Genomic DNA, 25043 nt, shown 5'->3' with positions numbered 1-25043 from the left:
CGGTGGCAGTAGCAATTATTTGTCCTTTCGTTGGGATTTGATTTAAGGAAACAAACACCTAGGGGCCAACCAGCCTTTTCTGGTGTACCAGGCAATGTAAAACATTGGGTTGACCCCATGACTTTCAGAGGCCTATGAAGTGGCTATCAAAAACACTGGCAATTGTACACTTTGGGTGGATTTATGCCTTATTAATATGTATCAATAGAACTGATTTATTAAAAAATAAAAACTAAAAATCAATGGCAATGTTTTAATTAAAGATGAAGTGACAACTTCTAAAACAAAAAGAAAAAATAGAAAGAAAAGGCCAAAGGGTTTAAAAACAAACCTGAAGCATCCCTTAAAGACTTGTCTAAATCCCCAAAGTGATAATTTTTAAGGGAACTAAACTCATCTAGCTAAAACATTTATTTTAAAAATAATCTTCTTAGTTTACACATCTACATGTCTGTCCCTGGAAAGGATACACGATGCCGTAGTTACCAAAGTTCCTCCCAACAGCAGCCTCTGCTGCAGTGCTCTGGCAAGGGTGCCTACTTCAGCCGAATCCCGAGTCACCTAGACGAGCAGCAGGCTGGCGGGCACGTGGCAGGACCAGGCAGCAGCCTGGCAGCAGAAAGCCCCACTGCGGACACCCAGGCCCTACCCCAGGCACTTCAGCCGGACTGTCGGGGGCGAAGCACAGGTGCTGGCGTCTTCTCGTAAAGCTCCAGCTGCGCTTACTGTGCACAGGTTGAGCACCAACATGGACCTGGAACAAAGGCAGTGGGCCAGGCCGGAGGGAGCCGGCAGCGAGCACGTGCCCGACGGCCCTTCTGGATCCTCTCGCCGAAGCCTCAGTGAAGGACTGCAGCCAGAAACAAAGCCAGCAAAGCCACTTCGCTGGGCTTCTCAAAGGGTGCAAGGAGGACCATGTGTATCACAATCACCGAGAAACTGCTCAAGTGCAGACTCCTGGATTCCAAAACAGGCTTATGAGAGCTGCAGTGACTTAGCAAACTAGAAGTCAGCAACTTTTGGGATCAAATTCAGGCCCTCCCGACTCTAGTCAAATTCCCCTCCAAACTGCTGATCAGCAAGTGGAATCCCGGTCAGGAAAAACTAGAGACTTAGAGGATTTTAAGTGAAGGTAGTTACTTAACACAACAGAACAGCTAACAGCAGCAAAAAATCCCCTTCCACACCTCCCTTCAAAGGAGTTCTCTATCAACTACTTTGGAGAAGCAAAATAGCATATCCCTCCCTTTCCTTCTTGTTCCACTATACTTTGTCCCTTCTGACAAATATTCCTATTCCCTCAAATAAGGTCATTTGAAAAAAATCCCTGGGACTATTTTAGAAATTGTCATCACCTAAAAGGAAATAATAAAAGAACTAGCCAGATTGTCTCATTTTATATTTACTTACACACTGTTTTTATTGTACCCTTTTTAAGTCAGGTGAACAAGGTGAGAAATGTAATTAAATGGTTTTGCCCATATCAAATTGGCTGGGAGTCAACATTTCCTTAAAAACCTAGGCAGTTCTCAGTCACTGCCAACACGCTTCTACCTTAAAAAAGAAAAAGAAATGAAAACTCAGAGCAGCCTCCACCTTATCTAAAGCAGGTCTGCCTGTGAGTGGTGGGTGGGTGCAGAGGACCAGGAGGCTGGGGTGAGTGACGGGGCGGGGGCGGGGGACTGGGAGGCTGGATGAGGAGGCGTGTGCTGGCGAGTGATGGCAGAAATGAGGCCACCTAGCCCACCAGCAGTAACGCACACGGAAGAGCAGACTGGACGGAAATGACCTTTGAGTGCCGTTTGTAAGATGTACCATGCAGAAGTCTTCCTGTGCTGTTAGTGTGAAGGTTAACCGTTCAGCCCTTTCAGAAAGCAACTGGTGTTGAAGACCCTTAAAATGTCCAACTTCTTTAAATGAGTAAATTGAGAGAACAATCCCAAAGAGAATAAAGATGTTCAGTGCAGTGCTTACGTATAACGCAGAAAAGTGGTAAATGGGCTACGAGATAGGTAGCAGCACCTTCCAACTACTGCCCAGGCCACTGAATGCCTAACACACTCTGCAGTGATGTGAATTATTTTCAATATCTTTATAAAGAAACCTGCCTTCTGTCATCCTACAAGTAAGGGTTAAAGCTAGAATTTGCATCCAGGCCTAACAATTCGATTCTAAAGTCCAGGTCCTTTCAATTGCCCTCAATGCCACAAGCAGGAGGAGTGCAACAGTTACAGAGACCACAGAAAACGCGATGGATTATGCAGCCAGTCAAGTATTTACAAGGAAAATCCATTTTAAATGAAAATACAAAATTGTATATATAGTAGGATCTAAACTATATACCTAAAATTTACAGAAAAAAAGAAATCAACGACAATGTTAGCAGTGGCTTTCTCTGGGATGGGACTTCATAAGTAAAAAGTAAAGAGAAAAATTAATCTGAAGTTCCCAAATTTTCATTTATATAGGAAAAGGTATATTATAATGAAATACAGAAGGGTGTTAGCAATTTTATAACCAAGGCCACTAGTTAGAATCCTTTAGAATCAAGTTCTCTTCAGGCAAAGGAAGTACTTGATCCTTTATTTGGTTCCCTAGGCTTTCTCAAGTGGACCTGCCCAGTGAGGGATCAGAGTATTTTCCACATTAGCAGTACAGTGAAGACATAAACCCGAGTTAGAGCCACTCACTGAAGTTTATTAAGACTTGAAACAACAACAAAAATCCCCAAATGCATAACAACTGCAGTCACCATGAAAGTGTAACTCAAGCATTCAAAGCTTGAAGTCGCTTCAAAGAGAATGACGAGCAAGTTAAAGAATGGACAGGCCACGTGCTGTGACTCAAAGACCTCAGACTGGCTATCCAGTGTTGACTCTGGGGCAGGGTGTGGCATTTCTACCCAGCAACGGGAGACGACAGGGTCCCCAGACATGAGCTCTGTGAGGACCCTTAAAAATTCTTACCCTACAGTGGGCAAAGCTGGAGTGGGAGTCTTTTCCTGGCTGGCACTTAGGTTGACATTTAGCATCTTCTGGACTCTCGAGCACCTCCAGTGCTCCGTCCTGGCTGGGCTGGAGGCTAAACTTCTAGAGCACAGACCTACACCCAGCAGCTTGGAGATGCACTGCTTCCTCCAACAGCGAGCCCAGAGCGGAATGGCATTCTCCCTCACAGGAGGGGCATCTAGGTTCCTTCTGTCTCGTCCACCCATTCCCCAGGTATTGTGCTTTTCTAACAGGGACTCACTAGCAATGGTGCATCCCCGGTGTGATCTGAGAAGAGGAAAGGACAGGCCGGCCATGACCCAGAGTGGACACATCACTTCTACTCACGGCCATCAACCAGAACCGAGGTGGGCAACCTAGTACCAGCTCAGACTCAGGAAGTTCAGCTGCTAAAAGGAAGAGGACGATCAGCTTCCCCACACTCAGAGACTTGAACAATTCTTCACGGCCATACCCCTCACAGAGTCCGAAAGGAATCCTTGTCTGGAAGCAGGGATGAAGAGTTAAGGGAAGGACTGACAGTGATGTGGACAGAAAGGAAGAGCAAGTCAGGTCTCCAAGCAATCCCTCTGCTGATTTGGTGACATGTGCCTGCTCCTTCTGAAAACTCTGTTCCCTGGACAATTCCAGTTGGACAATAAATTGAAAAACTGAACAATCCCGTCTGTAATCACCCATCTTTATCCAGTATTCCTCTCTGAACTACCCATTTGGACCTGAGAATCATATTCCAAAAGTAGAAAAAGCTAAAACTAGGCAACCCAAGTTCTCTTTCCAGTTCTACCAAGGAAGCCACGTGTGCACTAGCACTCCTCTAAAGTTAGTTTTTATGCCTGTTAAAACAAGGACATGAATAAGATGATTATGAAGATCCTTTCCAGCTCCAATATTCAAATGGTCTGAAACTATCTCCTTTCTTTGCTCTTATACCAATTAAAAATTCATTTATTTCTAAAGTATCAATTAACACTGCAAGGAGTTGTCACCATATATCTCTCAGATTTGTTTCAGTGGCTCAAGGACATCTCTGAAGAAAGAAGTCTAGAGAAAAGTGAAAGAATGGTGTCCTCATAGCATTCCACATAAACTATGAACTCAATATACTAGGGAATGGCTTTCCCATTAGAGCGTTTATCTGTTTATGAATTTCATTCAAGATTTTGTCTGAAGAAAATATTTCAGTCCTTTTTAAAAACCACCATATGAGAAACTGTAATAGCCTGTGCTCTTAAGGAAACTTCTGTGCAAGAAAGTAATTTTTCCGATAGAAACTACTTTACAAAATAAGAGCCAAAGGCACAAAAGAACAACCCAATTTTATGTATTTAAATTTTCCTTTTTCCTTCTGGTATTTTGGGCAAAAGTCATTTATTAAGGAAATGTATTCCAGTGAACTAAGTTGAAGTTAGATTTTTGTAAGGACTTTAGAAGAATAACAGACTAGTTTTTACCTTTACTGGTATGTACTATCTAGAAAGAAAGGTTTTTAAAAGGAAGGTAATCCTTCAGAGATACAACTTGAATATCACCATCACCAAATCAGTCATCAATCCTTACACACAAAACTTCTTCAAACTCCCTAAAAAATTCCAGGCTTCCAAACTAACTAACCAGTCCTTCTACCTCGAGATCATCCAATCTCTCTTCATACTAGGGCTCTCCTCCAACCTAAATGCGCACCTCGGCACCTTAACCTTCTCAAGTTCGCCTCCAGTTAGGACCACTCCCTTTGCAAAAGTCTATTCTTGGGATATTCACTAGTGGTTCCAAGGTTGTTTGCCAAGTTCTTATACCCGTGAACTCTATCTACTCCATAAGCCCATAGCTTTCTTAAAAACAGACAAAAAATTATCAAGATAACTTTAAAACAAAACACAAACCTACATGAAAATAGAGTCATCAAATTTATTTGCCATTAGGCTGCCATTTTATGAAGAATTCTTAAGACCAGTCTTTCTTGACATGCAAGAGTTAGCATTAATAGCTTAAGTTACTATAAATACTGCTGCTTGGAAGCAGTACAACTGTTTTAGAGTTTTAAGACTACAGACTTTTACTACGCAAATCTCATTTAGTGTATCTTAAATCAGAAGGTTCTGAACAGCTGGTTAGGAAGGTAGCCAAGATGCAGGAAAGATGTCTGTGCCTCCTTTTCAAGGGCAGCCAATTCTTGAACTGTAGGTGCCAAAATATCCACATGGCCTTTATAGCTTCCACCTGCAAATTACAAAAATGTAAATGATATGCTTGAAATAACCTGTCAGTAATACTTTGGCTCAATTATTTCTGCTTAAACATTGCTTCTAGATGTAATAATGTACTACTGGGCAAGTTATCTCTAAAGCTTTCAGTCTGACAATGTTAAACCAATTGTTTTCGGTATATTAATAAATGATTAGGTCACACCAACAGCTGGCCCTAACCTCCTACCCACCCTTCCCTACCCTCCTCCTTAGTTAGAACCTTAAAAATTTTCCAGAACAAGGTAAAGAACGGCATGCCAGGCAAAGGACAGAGTGTACTGAAGGCCCTACCCCACTTGAGTGATGAGAGGCTTCTGATTTTTTGCTCAAAATTACTTAAAATGTCCATAAAATATTCTTATGACATCAGAACTATTCTTATGACATCAGGACCTCAAGAAAAGCAGCCAAGCTGCTGCTCATCATTCACATGCACATCAAGAAACAGCAATCGTGCAAGGCAGGTACAGACCAAGTGCTTTCAGAGTACAGACCAAGGAGGGACTGAGTAACAAACTAATAGTACACACTTAAAATAATGCAATAACATAATTCTCTTCTTAATCTGAAGTTCATAAGACACATTCGGTTTTAAAACAAAATAAGATATAAATAAAAACTTACCACCAACAGCCCTTTTTTGACCATAGGTAACTTTCCCATCAAATTCATCCACTGGTACTTTTATATCTGGCTCAACCTGAGAAATGGTACAGTTCAGGTGTTCTTCTATCTCAGATAGCAACTAAGGGAGAGGAAATTGAATCATTTTCAAATAAAAATTTCACTTTGACAGAGCTGCATTTTACCAGCATTAAACAAAACAGGAAGGCTCTACTAACTTAGTATATAAATGGTTTCTTAACTCAGCAGTCTACTTTACCAGTGCTCAGTCTTCCCCAAAGACTCACCTGCATCTCGTTGTACCATATGGTACAGCCACCATCTTCCTTGAGTCTTGTGTTATAACACCCCTTTCCACGGCTACTACATACATGATACCAAACCTAATTTAAAGAAAGAAAGAATATGCACATTTTATGGAGATGGAAACATGTTAGGTATCTTTAGTCTAAATTTGTATTTTAGTATTTTCTATCCTCAGGGTGTAAGAAAAATAGATTACAGCTATGACATCTCATCCAGTTACTCCTAATCAGGAGTAAAGAGGTATTCTGAAAGAGTTCTTTTTGAGAATAATCCAAAAAAACTTTTTTTTTCTAAAATGGGTGACAGCTAAAAATAAAATAAAATAATAAAATAAAATGGATGACAGCTATAAGAGGGAATTCTCACATAAAACAAGGATGAAAACGTAAATACTGAAGAATGCTATATTAAGGTTAGTATCAAAAATAAACTTCAAAAGCCTTCTATAAACAAAAAGCAAAATTAACAATTGGTGAATTTGGGCAATAGGTATGTAAGAATTCTTTATTCTTGCAAGTTTTCTGTAGATGTGTAATTATTTTATGCAACTATACCATATTCTCTCTCTCTATATATATATATATATATATAAAGTCTTACTTTATTCTACCACATGTCCATTCAACGAGAAAAAGATGCCATAAAAAACACATTCATGGCGGCGGACTTGGCCCAGTGGTTAGGGCGTCCATCTACCACATGGGAGGTCCGCGGTTCAAAGCCCGGGCCTCCTTGACCCATGTGGAGCTGGCCCATGAGCAGTGCTGATGCTCAAGGAGTGCCGTGCCACGCAGGGGTGTCCCCCGAGTAGGGGAGCCCCATGCGCAAGGAGTGTGCCCTGTAAGGAGAGCCACCCAGCACGAAAGCAAGTGCAGCCTGCCCAGGAATGGTGCCGCACACATGGAGAACTGACACAACAAGATGACGCAACAAAAAGAAACACAGATTCCCGGTGCCACTGACAACAACAGAAGCGGACAAAGACGACACAGCAAATAGACACAGAGAACAGACAACCGGGGTTGGGGGAGGAGAAGGGGAGAGAAATAAATAAATCTTTAAAAAAAAAACACATTTGTATTCCATATGCAACCAAAGTCAATTAAAATGGAAAAATCAAACTGCTTTTATTTCTAACATCTAAAATCATAATATAATCATAATATACAGTGACTATAACATAGAGCAGTGAAATTACCTTCTCTTTTTCTGTTGCCACCAGGGAAATGGCCAGACCCATTCTGAAAGATTTTAAAAGTCTTTATTAGACTTTGTTCCTGAAGCACAGAACCTTACAAATGAGAACACACACACAGCAGTACCTTTCAGCTCTTCCTACTCTGCCAATTCGATGTACATAGTTTTGCTTTTCATCAGGCAGGGTGACATTTATAACTGTAAATAAAAACAATTATTTAAAGTAGACTTATTATTATTCTAGCAATGGAAGAAACTCTTAGCATTGATGTAAAGGCAGTGGCCACCAGAGGATCTGAGGGGAGGGAGAGGGAAGCATAGGTGTAAAATGGGGGCATTTTTAGGACACTGGATTTGTCCTGCAAGCCAGTGCAGTGACAGATACCAGCCATCGTATATTTTGTCATAACTTATAAAACTGTGTGGGACAGAATGTAAACTACAATGTAGTCCCTGGTTAGAAGCAATGCTTCAATATGTGTTCATCAATTGGACAAATGTACCACACAACTGAAGGGACGTTGTTAATGTGGGAAAGTGTAGGAGGGGAAGGAAGTAGGGTATACGGGAATCCCTTATATTTTTTATGTAACATTTATGTAATCTAAAGCTACTTTAAAATTATTTTTAAATATATTATTTTAAAAAAGGAAATATGCTGCTAACTAAACTATGCCATTCTAAGATACTATTGATTGTAAGATGCCTCCCACTTTCAGAGATGTTGAAATGTGTGTCTTGAAATTAATGAAATATGGAATTTATTTTTGGCTCAGTAAAAAGTTTCTGTGCAAGTTTTTAAACATAAACTATACATTCATATACTAATATTATGTAAATGATCTAAAATTAATAAACATTGACATTAAAAAACAATTAACAGTTGTCATTAGTTTCTAAAGCCACAAATATTTCACACATATTAGATTGCTTTACTTTAGATTCCATAAAACTCAAATTGCAGGCATAGAAAGTTTCTTTTTACCATAAGGAACACCATGGATATCGATCCCTCTAGCAGCCACATCTGTGCAAATCAAGAATCTTACATCTCCTCTCTAAAGAGAACAGAGAGGAGAGAAAGGAATTTGTTAGTACACATACCGAAAACTTCGCACAAACACTGTCTTTCCACTAAATGAGACCTCTAATAACTGACATGTCACTATTACACTGAGACCCAGATACTCAAAATTAACTGAACTGAGTCTTGAATTTAACTTTAAGTTACGATCTGCTAGGACATGTCATTTAAGGTAAAGAAACTGGACTCTGCTTTGCTTTGCTTTCTTTACATCAAAGAGAGTTCTTAAGGCATTGCTAACATTTGACTTCACCTTCAGAAATCCTAACAGGTTACTAAGGAGAACAGAATAAAATGTAAAAACATACACATTATCTTATTAAACAAATTTGGGTTACTAGCTATTATACTTTGAAGATATACCATTGTGACACAAGACAAAACACTAAAAAAAAGAGAACAAGAGTGTAAGCCCCTGGTTGTCGCTGAGGAAATGAAAATTAGCCTTCAAATGTTATTAATGCCCCCAAAGCACAACAGAGATTTAGGGGAGGAGAAAAAGGCCTACTGACCTTTGGTCCAGTATTATGCTCAGGGTAGGGCAGAGTAGCACACATGCCAAAATGAGACTATGAGATATGTTTTTCACACACATATTAATTATGCCCAGCATGGAAACATAATCCAAGGTCTCCTCAGCTACACTTCTCATCTTTTCATTTATATTATGGAGCCCAGAGAAAATTATACTTATACTATATTTGTACACTGTGAATTTAATTTGTAAATGCCCTGTGATAAGTGGATGAGACTGCTTATGGGTAGAGAATACTGGCCTTGAGCTCCAAATGGCTCAAGCCCTACCCACCACACCAAGGGATATATAACCCATCCACACGCCAAAAAACATAAATGGGAAGGTCTGCCCCAAGCAGTAATAACTGTACAGAGCCACATTCAGATACCCGTTTTAATCTACAAATTATTTATAATACAACAAAACTTACAAATATGGTTTATCCCTAAAATGATGCTTCCCCTAAAAATATCTACCTACCTGAAAGAACTTAATTACAACTTTCATGTATTGGAAATTCTTATTACAGTGGTATTACACTGTTAGAAAACATACAATTTACCATTTGTGTGTTAAAGAGAACTAATCCCTGCCATGATGAAGATACTTTACTTAGGGTGGAAATATTTTGACATTTCTGGGACAATTTAAAGTGAAAATAATTGCTTAATTTTGATCCATCAACTAGAATAGATTAAAAGTAGCTTTAATAATTCCCATCTTAAGTATTAAGGAAATGAAGCCGGCTAAATATCAATACCTTAAATCTTTCCAAGTTTTGCTTTCTCTCATGAGGCTTTCTATCACCATGAAGACACACACAAGAGTACTGGTGCCCTTTTTTATCAGGTCCTAAGGAAAAGCACATTAAACATTTATTTGTGAAAAACATCACACCTGAGAGTATGTCAAAAAGCCAGTGAAAATCAGACTGAAGTATTATACCTCTTAACTGTTTGGAAATCTATATACCCTTCTTGCCATAAACCATGGTTATACACACTTTGTCCCAGGAGAAATGCCATTTAAATGAACTTCATGGAGCATTAAAATTGATTCACTTTTTTTTCTTTTATTAGAGAAGTTGTATGCTTACAGAACAGTCATGCATAATGTGCAGAATTCCCATACATCACCCTTCCACCAACACCTTACATTGCTGTGTGACATTTGTTACAGATTATTAAATAACATCATCAAAACAGAACTACTAACTGTAGTCCATAGCTTACTTCTGGTATATTTTTTCCCGTACACTCCATTATTAACACCATGTATTAGTACTGTACATTTGTTATATAGCTCGTGAGGGAACGCTCTCCTATTTGTACTGTTAACCACGGTCCACCTTCCACCACATGTTCGCTGTGTTATGCAGTCCCAGGCCTTGAACCATCCATCCAAAGTGTACACTCATTGGCTCTCACTTTCATCAGAGTTGTGCAGTCATCACCTCTATAAATTTTAACATTTTCCTTAGACCAAAATAAGAAATATTATACTCCCCTATTCTTGACCCTTAGCATGAATAAAGTACTACCTCTGACACTGATTCAGGAATATTAAAACATTGCTGTCAACTCAGTTCATAAGTTACATTAATTCGTTTTTCTCCCATGCATCACATTCTTACCACCGTGTTCTCCTGGCATACATCTGTTCTGGTTCATAGAGAAACATTCTTGTATTTGTTCTCTTAACCACACTGCCATCGACCTCCTGGTTCACTATGTAATTGAGTCCCCTCTAGCTTTCTTTAAATAGACATTTACAATCCTAGACTACCCCTTTCAGCCACAATCACATTTAAAACCAGCCATGTTAGTTATACTCACTATAACATGCTACCATCAACTCTATTCACTTCTACACTTTAACAGTAAAGCTAATTGAAACTCCTACATACATTAAGCACCAGTACCCCTTCTCAACCCTCATTCTATCTTCTAGTAACCTATACTCTAGATTTTAACTCCATGTGTTTACTGTTCATATTTAGTTCATATTAGTGAGACATACACTATTTGTTGTTTTGTGTCTGGCTTATTTCACTCAGCATAACGTCCTCAAGGTTCATCCATGTTATCATTAATGTCCCAATTTCCTATCTTCATACAGCAGCATAGTATTACACTGCACGTATATACCACATTTTGTTTATCCATTCATCGGTTGATGGACACTTGGGTTGTTTCCATCGTTTAGCTTGTGAATAATGCCACAAAGAACATCAGCGTGCAAATGTCTGTTCAACTCAGTTTTCTCTTCTTCTGGATATATTCCTAGGAGAGGAATTGCTGATCATACAGCATTTTTATATTTAGCTTCCCGTGAACTGCCAAACTGTCTTCCACAGAGGCTGCACCATTCTACACTCCCACTAACAGTGAAGGAGTATCCTATTTCTCCACATCCTCTCCAGCACTTGTAATTTTTTGTTTTTTAAATAATGGCTATTCTATGAGGTGTGAAATGACATCTCACTGTAGTTTATCATGATAGAATATTATTATACAGCTGGAAGAAGGAATGAAGTCATGAAGTGTATATATGACAACACGGATGAACCTGACGTATACATATATACACGTCAACATGGAAGACTTACGTTGACTGAAGCAAGCCATACACAAAAGGACAAATACTGTACGACTGCGCTATTACCAACTAAATATATTACGTAAACTCATGGAGTTAATCATTAGAATATAGGTCCCTAGAAAATAGAAGGGAGGGTAGAGAGAGGAAAGCTGAGGGTTAATCTGTGCAGAATTGGTAAAAAGGTTGTTTTGTAAATCTTTGGAAATAAATATTAATGGTGAAAGCATATCATAGTGATTATAACTAGCAGAGCTATTATTTGAACAGTGGTTCAAAGGGTAAGTCTAAAGTCATATATATTACTAGAAAGAAAACAAAATGTAACATGGGACTGTACTATATATATACATACATAGTGAAATCTCATGTAAAATACAAATATGGGTGATATTGCATATATAAGACTGTTTTTACAAAACATAAATACAAATAAACTAAAGAGACATAAACAGAATAGCTGCTATATATGGCAGCGGTAACAGATTGAGAGGTAATGAGTTTTTATTGGTTATTATTATTATTAGAATAATGAAAATGCTCTAAAAATGACTGCAGTGATGAATGCACAACTATGTGATTATACCAAACACCAATGATTGTATACTTCGGATGGATTTATGCTTTATTAATATGTATCCAAAAAAATTGATTCGTTTAAAAAAAAATCACATGACCATAAATATTAGGGTCTGTTTCTGAACAATCAATTCTGTTCCACTGGTTTATATGTCTATCTTTATGTCAGTACCATGCTGCTGTGTTTGTTTGTTTCTTGAGGCACTGGGGCTAGGGATTGAAACTGGAACCTCCTATATGAGAAGCAGGCACTCAACCACTTGAACTACATCCGCTCCCCAGTACCACACTGTTTTTACAACTGTAGTGAGGTTGGGTAGCAGTTTGATATGGCTATGAATTCCAAAAATAGATATTGGATTATGTTTGTAATCTGGTCTGTACCTGGTATGATTAAGTTATGATTAGGGTTTTGATTGGGCCACATCATTAGGGCTTTGAGTCCCCACCCCTTGGTGGGTGGGGACTCACAGATAAAAGGCGTGGCAAAGGACAGAGTTGAAGGGTTTTAATGTTGGAGTTTTGATGTTGGAGTTTGATGCTGAAGCCTTAAACTACAGCCCCAAGAAGTAAGCTCACAGAGGAAACAGAAGCAAGCCCCAGAAAGAAAGGAACCCTGAGCCTAGGAAGAAGCAAGCCCTGGAAAGAAAGGAACCCTAAACCCAGAGAGAACAAGACCCTAGAAGAGAGGAACACAGGAAGCCTGAACTCTTGCAAATGTTGGCAGCCATCTTGCTCCAACACATGAAAATAAGACTTTGGTGAGGAAAGTAACTTATGCTTTATGGTCTGGTATCTGTAAGCTCCTACCCCAAATAAACACCCTTTATAAAAACCAACCAATTCCTGGTATTTTGCATCGGCACCCCTTTGACTGACTGATACAGGTAGTATGATTTAAAGTCTGGAAGTAAGAGTCCTCCAACTTGCTTCTTCCTTTTTAAGATGCTTCTGGTTATTTGGGGGCCCTTACTCATCAAAATAAACTTAATAACTAGCTTTTCCATTTCTTTCACGGAGGCTGTTGGAATTTTTTATAAAATTGGTTTACTTTTAAAAACACTGTAAACATCGCCCTTAGCAACCTGGCAGGAGCAAGAGACAAAGCAGCATGCTAACCAAAGTGCATTACTAAGAGGAGAATATAAGTACATCAGGCACCTCACCTGTGACACTTAAAATTAAGAATCAAAAAGCAGGCAAAAGAGAGCATTCTTGGAAGAACCAAAATAGTTATTTTGAAGTTCATGCCCTTGGAAAAAGGGCACACACCCCTGCCTGCCCTACTCGAGGTATCTGAGGAAACTTAGTTATCTGGTTTCCATGCCCAAATCCGGAGGGAAAGGTGTAAAAGAGAAATGGGTGTAATGACAGCACCCTAAACGAGGAACTCTCCTCAAGGAGACAGAGACAAGTAAGGACAAACAGCCTTCTAGGACCACACAGGCTCTGCAGGCTCCACCGCCATAAGCCCGGGGTAACAGTCAAGCTACTAAAATAGTCTCCACAGGAGAATTCAGGGGAACAGAACACATTTTTCAAGGTATCTACCCAAAACAACTAACAGAAAAAGAAATGATGCAAGGGTGGAACTCAGCTGACTAGCACTGCAAGGCCTAGTACTGAGGTCTTCATCGCAAACAACTCAAGCGGTTTAGGAAGCACCATACGCACTCCTGCTCCCAGGGCGCAGGGAGTCCTTTACTCCCCTCTTCTAACCTATGACACTTGTTTTATCTTAAAAATTACAAAATTACACTGTGCTATTTTGGTTTTAGTAACGGTTTAGGAAACTCTTTTCTAGGCAAAGATAATCAGAATATTTAGAGAAGGAAGGTAACAGAGCTAAGGAATATGACTCCTTGACAGACAACCCTCTGAACCATACCACCAAATCCTCCTTACAAAAACAACACGGGCAGGGAGAAAATACTTATTACAGAACAGTCAGCATAACCAAAACAAGTGTGTCTGCCAAACCTTGAAAGAATGTTATGGAAGTGTTCACTGAAATAAAGTGTAATGCCATTAGCTCAAACGTTTAACTTATTCAAATTTTCTATATTCTTCTGAATTTTCTATCCCCTTGATCTACATCAGTTATAAAGAGAAATGTGTTTAAGTCTTCCCCCACTATGAACGGGGATTTGTGTATATTACCTTGTACATGTAATTTTTTACTTAATGTTTCCAACATTTATTAAGAATATTGCGAACAACAGAACTGAAGTTTTAATAATGACCTACTGTATACCCACCGCCAAGATTCTATACTAACATTTCAATATACTCGCTTTACCAACCTATCTATCCATCCTCTATCCTTCTATCAGCTCTTTATATAATTGATACATTTTCATGTAAATAACAGATGTTAGTATACAGTTCAACATGTACATCATCAACTAAATTTCAATAGGTTTAGTTTTTCTTTTCCTTGAGGTAAAATTTACATACAAAGAAATGCACAAACCTTAAGCATACATTAGCTGAGTTCTGACAAATGCAAACACCTGTGTAGCCCAAACCCCTATTAAAAGGGACTATTATCCATGGACTATAGTTTACAGTAGTACTGTAACATTCTTGCATCAATGCCAAAGATGTACTGTGTTAATAATAAGGGGGTATGGAAAAAATAAACCAAATGTACACTACGGACCATAGTGAGTGGGAAGAGTCTAATGATACTATCTCATAATCTGTAACAAATATTCCACAACAGTGTGGTGTGCTGGTAACGGGATATTGTATGGAAATTCCACATGCACGATTATTTTCTAGGTTCACAACTTCTGTAATATAAAAAAAAATTTTTTTTTAAAGAGATTATCCATATTAAGATATAGCACATTAATATCACCCCACAAAGTACCCTCATGTTTATTCCCAAACACCACTCCAACCCTCCCAGGGCCAGCCAAGGTTAAGAATTTTCTTGTCTACCACAGATTAGGCTTGACTGTTCTAGAACTTGACAAAAATGGAATGCTACAGTATATACTTTTGACTGGAGCTCTTTCACTCAGCATAAGGTTTCTGAGATTCTTTCATGGTTGCTGCATGTTTCAGTAATCTGTTTCTTTTTTAGTGCTGAGTAATATTCTATTGTATGTATATGCCACAGTTTAGCCATTTTCCTATTAATGGACACTTAGGTTAATTTCAGTTTTGGGGCTATTATAAATAAAGCTGTATGAACATCCTTGATGCATCTTTTTGTCAATATGTTTTCATTTATCTTGGGCAAATACTTAGGAGTTGAACTGCTAATCCATAAGGTAAGTATATATTTAATTTCTAAAAATCTGCAAGACCTTTTATAAAGGTGCTTGTGCCATTTTACATTCTTACCAAACACGTATTTTTCCAGTTGCTCCACAGCCTCACAAAGTTTGGAGTTGGCTTTTTAATTTAGCCACTGGTAAGTACACAGTGAGTGGTATGGCACTGTGACTTTATTTTGCATTTCCCTACTGACTGACGATGAGTATCTTCTAATGTTAATTTATACATTTGAAGTTGTATTATTGGGAGCACATAAGTTAAAATTACATGATGTGGGTGTGTGCCTGCATGTTTTTTTCATTCCTATTCCTTTCAATCTTTTCATGTCCTCTGTTTTCAGGTATGCTTCTTATAAATGGCTTATAGCTAGATACTATTCAGTCTAATACTCTATGACATTTAACAAGAGACTTCAGTCCATTTATATTGACAGTGTTTACTTAAATCCAGAATTTTCCCACATACACATATCTTATTTTGCAATTTCCAACCATTCTGCTTTTCAGTGCATGTTTTTTGTTTTTACTCTTTTTTTCTTAGCCTTATTTAGATGATAGTTTTTTCCTCATTCCATTTTTCCCCATCTACTGCTTTGGAAGATAAACATTCTATTTTTAGTGATTACCCTTGAAAATTTAACATTAAACCTAAGCAGTAACTTTACTCTTCTCCCTAATAAGGAATTCCTCTTCACTGTAATGAAAATGTGCTTCTTGGGCTTATCCTATGGAGAAGTACTAGATAAGCACAGATGCTCACGATGTTCTTGCACCTTTCTGCGTCCTCTGCATGCCTTCTAGACGGCATCAGCATGGAACTTAGCAATCTATTAAATGAGGAAATAAACACAATCTACGTCAGTAAAGAAAAATTACCTCCGCCTTGTTGCATAAAATACTGCTCCAAGTTATCACAGTCAATTTTAGTTCTACAGAAGATGATTGCTTGGTCCATCTTGTGTTCCTTGATTGCCCGGACAGCATACTCCCCTTTCAGGATTTTAATAGCTTCAGACCACATCTCTTGAAGACCACCACCACCATCACAAAAACAAAACAAAAAAACAAAAACAGTAGTTTCAATCTGCAGTTGCTGGGAACGCAAATACTTAATAGTCCTATATTTAACTGTCTAAATCTACTTTACACAAGGATTATAGTTAAGGACAAAAAGTAACAAGAGAGTGTGAAACAGTGGGTTAATCCGTTTATTCACTTATTTCTGTTAATGTTTTTATGCCAGTTCATGTACGCTCCTAGCCATAAATCTCTTTTGAGAAAAATAAACACGCACGAATCACAGAAATACAAACCCACATCAAACTGTGTTCTTACCTCCAGTGGAGAACTCATCATATTGTACCTTGCATTAACTACTCCTCAATGCTCAATAAATGCTTAATTATTTTAATCCCTTAAAAATAATTAGTGTAATTTCTAAATCAATCTAAACACCAGCAAGTTCATACTTCATTCTCTGGAATAAGAACGACCTTAAACCCAAACCTAGTTAGTAATTTCTAATCATCATCCTACAAATCACCTTATTTTACAGTGTAAAGCTGAGCTATATTTACCTCTCAATTACCTAATACATTACTTTAATTCTGTAACCTAATATATTGATAAGGTTTCTCTGGTCATCTCTAATTACAGTATTAACTAAGCTGAACTTTTATAAGAAAAGGACTCAGCGCTTTCACCTCAGGCTGATCTTTTTTGGTAGGAGGGCTAAGCTCTGAAGGAGAATACCACTACAAAACAATTTATAAAGACTGTGAAAGGTGTTTTTACATTGGTTTGGTGGTTTTTGTCAGCTCCCAGAATTCAAGGAAATTTATGTAATATCACTAGCTGCAAACAAATTTAGGAAACAAAGGGTTGAAGTACTAAACACCAATGTTTTTGTTTTCTTTTGAGAAGGTACCAGGAATTGAACACAGGATTTCGTACATGGGAAGCAGGAGCTCAACCAACTAAACTACACACATTCCCCCTTAAACCCCAGTGTTAACACATTAAAATATTAAAATATACAGTTGGTAGCAAAAGATTACAATACAAAGAAACAAGAAATGATGGCGCAGCCTAAGGACCAAGATAAAAATTCAGAAAACATTAACAAAGATGACTAAATGTTACACATTACTAGACAAAAACTTTTAAAAATGATCTTAAACATGCTCAAAGAGATAAAGGAAAACACAGAGAAAGAATTAAGACAATCAGGAAAGTGCTGAATGACCAATATGAGAATCTCAATAAAAAGACAGAAATTGAGGAGCCAAGGTAGCTCAAGTGATTGACCATCTGCTTCCCAAGTATGAAGTCCCTGGTTCAATCCCCAGTACTTACTAAAAACAAAACAAACAAATGACAAAACCAGCTCAGTGGATGAGCGCCTGCTGCCATGTACGAGGTCCTGGGTCCAATCCCTCGTACCTCCTACAAAAAGACATAAACTTTAAAAAGGAAGCAAATCTCTTAGCCATATAAACTCACTGTCCTTACCATTTCCCCCTTTTATTCAAGGTCTTTTTCCAGTTGCATCACCAGCTGGTAATGGTAGCGATCTCTTGGCTCCAGGGAGGCTCATCCCCAGGAGTCAAGTCCCACACTGAGGGGAAGGTAATGCATTTAACACGCTGGGTTTGGCATAGAAAGTAGCCGCATTTGAGGAACATGGAGGCTCTCAGGAGGTTAACTCTTAGGCACCCTGCAGGCTCTAGGCCTAGCTGAAATTCCAAGCACTCAGACTCAAAAGCATAGTCATCAGTATGAAGAGTCCATCACTGGACCAATCTTCTTCACTGGTCTTTGTCCTTGCACTTGGGGGATTGATGTTGTTCCACTGGGGAACATGACAGAGCTCCCCAAGATGGGAACTCAGCACTCCCTCAGTTGTCATGTGTAACTCTTGAATAAAAGAGGGAAATGGTAAAGACAAATGAGTTTATATGACTAAGAGAATTCAAAATGAGCCGGGAGGTCATCAAAGGGTTCGCGCTTACGCACATCTCAGCAGGATCCCAGAGACAGCCAAAAGATACATCCCCAGGTACTGGTGCTCCTGAGGGCTACGGAGACACACAGGGTCTATGGTCATGACAGATAGCTCTGGAGTTCATTGCCTTGCCAGTGGGCCTTACTTTGGAATTTGTGCTCCTGATTGTGATGGAGTTGGACTCAGATGTGACCTCTCTATGCATGCCTTTACTGAAACTGTGATTGGCACTGGGGTTGGTGTATACTCAGGAGACTTGAATCTCTGGACTGTCCGTGTGCCAGCTGGGCCTTAAGCCTCAGCAGAGTTGCAACACCTACTCTCTGGTTCATTGGATGTACCCAGGTCAGCTGACGGAGAGGTGAGAATGGTCAACCACCACACCAGGGAACCAAGAGTGTCTACAACTGCAAGCAGGAGAATCACATCCATCAGCCATGTGGGATCTAAGCCCCCTCTCAGTTTAGAGGTGGCGTGGACATCGCCATCCAAGGGTCCACAAAATGGACGAATATAATATGGACTGGAGTGGACTTACTGGTATTCTACTACAGAACTGTTATGACTCTTAGCAATGGAAAAAAATTATCATTGATGTGGAGACGGTGGCCACGGGAGTTGCTGAGGGCATGGAGAGGGGAGAAGAGGTGTGATATGGGGCATTTTGGGGACTTGGGAGTTGTCTCGAACGATACTGGAGGGACAGATGCAAGACACTGTTATTCCTGCCATAACCCACTGGATGGACTGGGGGAAGAGTGTGAATTATTATGTAAACTATGGTCCATGCGGTGTGGCAGTGCTCCAGGGTGTATTCACCAAAAGCAATGAATGTGCCTCACTGATGGAAGAGGATGTTGATGGAGGAGGAGCAGGGAGGATGGGAAGTGGAGTATATGGGAACCTCTTATGATTTTTAATGTAATGTTTTGTGTGATCTATTTATCTTTAAATTAAAAAAAAGAAAAAGAAATACAATTGGACACCCTCTCCCCCAAAAATAAAGTGAAGAAAATGCTATATTTCAGTTAGAGTTCAGAGAAAATAAAGATAATAAGTGGGGAAAAGGAAAAAAAAGAACCAAACAAATCCTTAAGTTGAAGATCACAACTGAAATAAAAGATACCCTAGAGGTATATGAGAGATGGCAGAAGGGAAATCAGTAAACTTAAAGACAGGACAGGGAAGTGGACTTGGCTCAATGGATAGAACATCCACCTACCACATGGGAGGTCCATGGTTCAAACCCAGGGCCTCCTTGACCCATGTGGAGCTGGCCCACACACAGTGCTGATGCACATAAGGAGTGCACCCTATAAGGGGAGCCACCCAGCTTGAAAGAAAGTCTAGCCTGCCCAGGAATGGCGCCGCACACACCAAGAGCTGACACAGCAAGATGACGCAACAAAGAGACACAGATTCCCAGTGCTGCTGGCAAAGAACACACAGCAAATGGACACAGAGAACAGACAACTGGGGCGGGGGGAGAAGGGGAGAGAAATAAAATATAAATCCTTAAAAAAATAAAGACAGGACAAGTGAAATGATTTGGGCTAAGGAGCAGAAAGAAAAAAAGAATGAAAAAAGTGAACAGAGTCTAAGAGACCTGTGGGACACCACATAGCTGACCAATATATGCATTATGGGAGTCCCAGAGGAGAAGAAAGGAACAGAAGGAACATTCAAAGAATGGCAGAAAACTTCCCAAATTTAATGAAACATAAATATGTATATGATTCACTAAGCTCATGAATCCCAAAAAGGATGAGCTCAAAGAGAACCACTATCAGACACAGAGTAATCAAATTGTCATATGCCAAGGATGAGGAAAGAATTCAGGAACCTCTAAAGGGAGCATATTAGGTTAAGTGATGATTCCCACAAAAAACCATGGAGGCAAGAAGGCAGTGACAAAATATTTAAGGTGCTGAAAGAAATCAATGTCAACCATGAATTTTATATTTGGCAAGACTGTCTTTCAAACGAGAGATTGTCACCACTAGACCTGCCCATCAAGTATGCTAAAAGGAGTTCTTCGGATCAAAATGAAAGGACACTAGGCATTGGATCAAAGAGGAATAAAGAAAATAAAGCTTCCCAGTAAAGGTAACTACATGGGGTAACTACAAAAGCCAGTACAATTATATTGTATTTTTTTTTAGCACATAACTCCACTTTCTTATTTCTTACAGGTTCTAGAATGCAAATACATAAAAAGTAATGATAAATCTATGGTTTAGGACATATAATGTATAAAGACATCACCTGTAATAAGTGCAACAAAAAGAAGGGAGGCTAGAGGGAAAAAGGAACAATGCATGTGTATGCTATTGAAAATAAGTTGGTATCAAATCAAACATTACTGTTACATTATTTTGGAGGTCAAAATTAAGCCCCATGATAAACATAATCTAAAAAATATATACAAAAGGAAATGAGAAGGAATAAAAATGATACCGTTAAAAAAAAAAAAAAAAACAATAAATATGAAAGCACTCATTAATGGAAAACAGAGGAATATAAAAGGTATAAGACTTACAAAGACCAAACAGCAAAGTGGGAAAAGAAAGTCCTCCATTATCAGAAGTTACTTTAAATGTAAATGGATTAAACTCTCCAGGCAAGAGGCAGAAATTGGCAGGATTAATTTAAAAACAAGGATATGCTGTTTACAAATGACTCATCTTAAAATTAAAGATACAATTAGTTTGATGGGGAAAAATATATGTCATGCAAATAGCAACCAAGAGAGCTGGGGCGGGAAACGGACTTTGGCCCAGTGGTTAGGGCGTCCGTCTACCACATGGGAGGCCCGCGGTTCAAGCCTCGGGCCTCCTTGACCCGTGTGGAGCTGGCCCATGCGCAGTGCTGATGCGCGCAAGGAGTGCAGTGCCACACAGGGGTGTCCCCCGCGTAGGGGAGCCCCACGCGCAAGGAGTGCACCCATGGGGAGAGCCGCCCAGCGCGAAGGAGGGAGCAGCCTGCCGAGGAATGGCGCCGCCCACACTTCCCGTGCCGCTGACGACAACAGAAGCGGACAAAGAAACAAGACGCAGCAAAAAGACACAGAAAACAGACAACCGGGGGAGGGGAGGGGAATTAAATAAATAAAAATTAAAAATCTTTAAAAAAAAAAAAAAAAAAAAAAGAGAGCTGGGGCAGCTATACTGATATCAGATAAAAAAAAAAAAATAGACTTTAAGTCAAAAACTGTTAGAAGGGACAAATAAGGTCACTATAAAAGGAGTCAATTCCACTAGAAGACCTAACTATAAACATAGTATGCAATTAGCAGAGTCCCAAAAGTTATGAAGAAAACACTGACCGATTTGAAAGGAGACATAGACTGTTTTACAAAAATAGGAGACTTGAAGACAACAATCGATAATGGATAAAACATCTACAAGGAAGACCAATAAGGAAATAAAAGACTTGTATGATATTATAGACCAACCAGATTTAACAGACATATAAAAAACACTTCACTCTAAAACAGCAGAAAACACATTCTTCTTCAGTGCACACTGGTCATTCTCCAAGACAGACCATATGTTAGTTCACAAAACAAGAATCAATCAAAAATATTGAAACCAAAGAATATATCTTCTCCAACTACAATGGACTGAAGCTAGAAATGAGTAACAGGGCAAGAACTAGAAAATTCAAAACTATGTGCAAATTAAACAACAAATGAGTCAAAGAATAAATCATAGGGGAAGTTAGGAAATATATTGAGGCAAATGTAAGCAAAAAGTCAACATACCAAAATTTATGGGATACAGCAAAGACAGTGCTGAGAGGGAAATTTATAGCTCTGAGTAAATATCTAAATGGAAGAAAGATAAAAATCAGAGACCTAACCTCACAAGTGATGGAACCTGAAAAAGAGCAAACTAAACCTAAAGCAAACAGGGAAGCATATTTGGCTCAACTGATAGAGCATCTGCCTACCATATGGGAGGTCCAGGGTTCAAATCCACGCCTCCTGACCCATGTGGTGAGCTGGCCTACGCACAGTGCTGATGCACGCAAAGAGTGCCATGCCACGCAGGGGTGTCCCGTGTAGGGGAGCCCCACACGCAAGGAGCGCGCCCCGCAAGGTGGGCCGCCCCACATGATAAAAGCGCAGCCTGCCCAAGAGTGGGCACAGCACACACGGAGAGCTGACACAGTAAGATGATGCAATAAAGAGAGACACAGATTCCCGGTGCCGCTGACAAGAATGCAAGTGGACACAGAAGAACACCCAGCAAATGGACACAGAGAGCAGACAATGGTGGGGGGGGGAGGGGAGAGAAATAAAAATAAAAAGTAAAAATCTTTAAAAACAAAAACCTAAAGCAAACAAAAGAGAGCCAAAAAAAAAAAAAAAGAAAGAAAAAAAAGATTAGAGCATAGAAAAATCAGAAAGAGAATTAAAAAAAAAAAGATAATTAACAAACCAAAAGTTGGTTCTTTGAAAAGATCAACAAAATCAACAAACCTTTAGTTAGACTGACAAAGCAAAAAGGAGAAAGGACACACATAATTAAAATAAAAAATGAAAGGGAAACATTACTACCAACCCTAAAGAAAGAAAAAGGATTTTAAGGGGATATTATGAACAAATATATGCCAACAAATTAGATAAACTAGATGAAATGGACAAATTTCTAGAAACAAAATACACCTACATTGACTCAGGGCAAAAGAGAAGATCTCAACAGGCCAATAAAAAGTAGAAACTGAAACAATGATCAAAACCTCCCACCAAAAAGAAGCTCAAGACCAGATACCTTCACTAATGACATACCAAACATTCCAAGAAGAATAAACACCAATCCTGCTCAAACTCTTCCAAAAAATTGAAGAAGAGAGAATATTTAAGTCATTCTCTAAGGCCAACATCAACAGAATACCAAAAAGGCAGAAAATATATAATATGCAAAAGAACATGATGTGGCACCTATGTCAAATCATATACAAAAATTAATTCAAAATGAATGAATGACTTAAAATAAGAACCAAAACTATAAAACTCCTAAAAGAAAACACATGGAAGCAATTTGTTAGGATCTTGTTAGGAAATGCTTTTTTAGACTTTACACGCAAAAGCACAAGCAACAAAATAAAAAAGGATAAATGCTAATTAGTCAAAACTGGAAACTTTTGTATGGTAAAAGACTTTATCATGAAAGTAAAAAGATAACCTATAGAGTGGGAGAAAATATTTGGAAACCACATATCCAATAAGGGTTTAACATCCAGAGCATATCAAAAATCCTACAATTCAACAACAAAAAAATGATCCAGTTTTAAAATGGGCCAAAGACTTGAACAGACATTTCTCCATTGAAATACAAATGGCCAGTAAGAACATGAAAAGATGTTCAACATTATTAGCATTAGGGAAATGCAAATCAAAACCACAATGAGATATCATTTCACACCCAATGGTATGGCTATTATTTAAAAAACAGAAAATAAGTTTTGGAGAAGATGTGGAGAAATACAAACACTAATTCATTGTTGGTAGAAATGTAAAATGGTGGAGCTGCTGGGAAAACAGTTTGGTGGCTCCTCAGAAAGCTAAGTTTAGAACTGCCATGTGGCCCAGCAATTCCATACTAGGTATATACCCAAAAGAATTCTGAAACAGGGACTTGAACAGGTATTTATACCCTGAAGTTCACAGCTGCATTATTAACAACTGTGAAAGATGGAAGCAACCCAAATGCACCTCAAGAGATGAATGGATAACCAAAAGTGGTATATACATAAAATGGAATATTATTATTTACCTGTCAAAAGGAATGAAGTTCTGATAAATGTGACAACATGGATGAACCTTGAAGACATCAGGCTGAATAAGATCCAAAAAGTAAATACTGTATGTTTTTCCTGATATGAAATGATTACAATATGCAAATTCATAGAGTCAGAAACTAGAATATACAGATTACCAAGGGCCAGAGTATGGACAGGGAATGGGGAATTAATGTTTAATTGGTAGAGTTTTTGTTTGGGGTGGTGGAAAATTTTAGTAATGAAAGGTGGTGATATGGTAGCAAAATATTGTAAATGTAACAACCACTGATTTTTTTTATATTGGTTAAAAAGGGGAATTTTAGGTTGTATATATGTTTCCAGAACAAAAATTTTTTAAAAGACCAGAGAATTGTACCACATAAACAGCAAACCCTAATGTAATCTATGGCTATAGTTAATAGTAGAACAATTTAAAAAAAAAGGATCATTTGAAGATCATTTTGGTATTTTATGTAAAACTATAGCTCTAAACACTTTTCTTTGTAACCCAATATCCCTTATATGAAGAACTATATATCTGTCCTGAGATTCAGGACCCACATAAAGCCTCTCAGAGAAATTTGTTGCTTTCGTAAGATCAATGAGAATTAGATAATTAAAACTTTTTCTGATACAGATGCGAGGAGATTAATAGCTAAATTCAGTGATTAATTATAATAACTAATCCCTCTAAATTGACCTATATCAGCTTTTCCTCCTTTTCTCTCCCTTGTTTTCTCTGTTTTTAGCTTCAACTTTCCTGCCCTCATTTTTGTAAGTCTCCTCAAGTCCTTCATAGGAGTAGACAG

The 25043-nt window shown here is 38.6% G+C and overlaps 1 protein-coding gene across 1 annotated transcript in view; it reads right to left on the bottom strand.

Moving 5' to 3' along the window:
* Positions 1-4899: 4899 nt before the first annotated feature.
* Positions 4900-25043, bottom strand: part of DDX1 (DEAD-box helicase 1) — a 69377-nt gene continuing 49233 nt past the window's right edge. Inside the window, exons 19-26 of the mRNA XM_004475675.5 lie at positions 16320-16466; positions 9740-9831; positions 8364-8436; positions 7504-7576; positions 7380-7422; positions 6163-6258; positions 5876-5996; positions 4900-5225 (exon numbers count right to left, since the gene is read on the bottom strand). Of these exons, the coding sequence (XP_004475732.2) occupies positions 5095-5225; positions 5876-5996; positions 6163-6258; positions 7380-7422; positions 7504-7576; positions 8364-8436; positions 9740-9831; positions 16320-16466 (776 nt within the window). The 3' untranslated portion in view covers positions 4900-5094. The remainder of the gene's footprint in view (positions 5226-5875; positions 5997-6162; positions 6259-7379; positions 7423-7503; positions 7577-8363; positions 8437-9739; positions 9832-16319; positions 16467-25043) is intronic.

This window comes from Dasypus novemcinctus, chromosome 25 (assembly GCF_030445035.2).
Source record: "Dasypus novemcinctus isolate mDasNov1 chromosome 25, mDasNov1.1.hap2, whole genome shotgun sequence".
NCBI classification, from domain to species: domain Eukaryota; kingdom Metazoa; phylum Chordata; class Mammalia; order Cingulata; family Dasypodidae; genus Dasypus; species Dasypus novemcinctus.
This window is presented reverse-complemented; position numbering and strand designations above follow the sequence as displayed.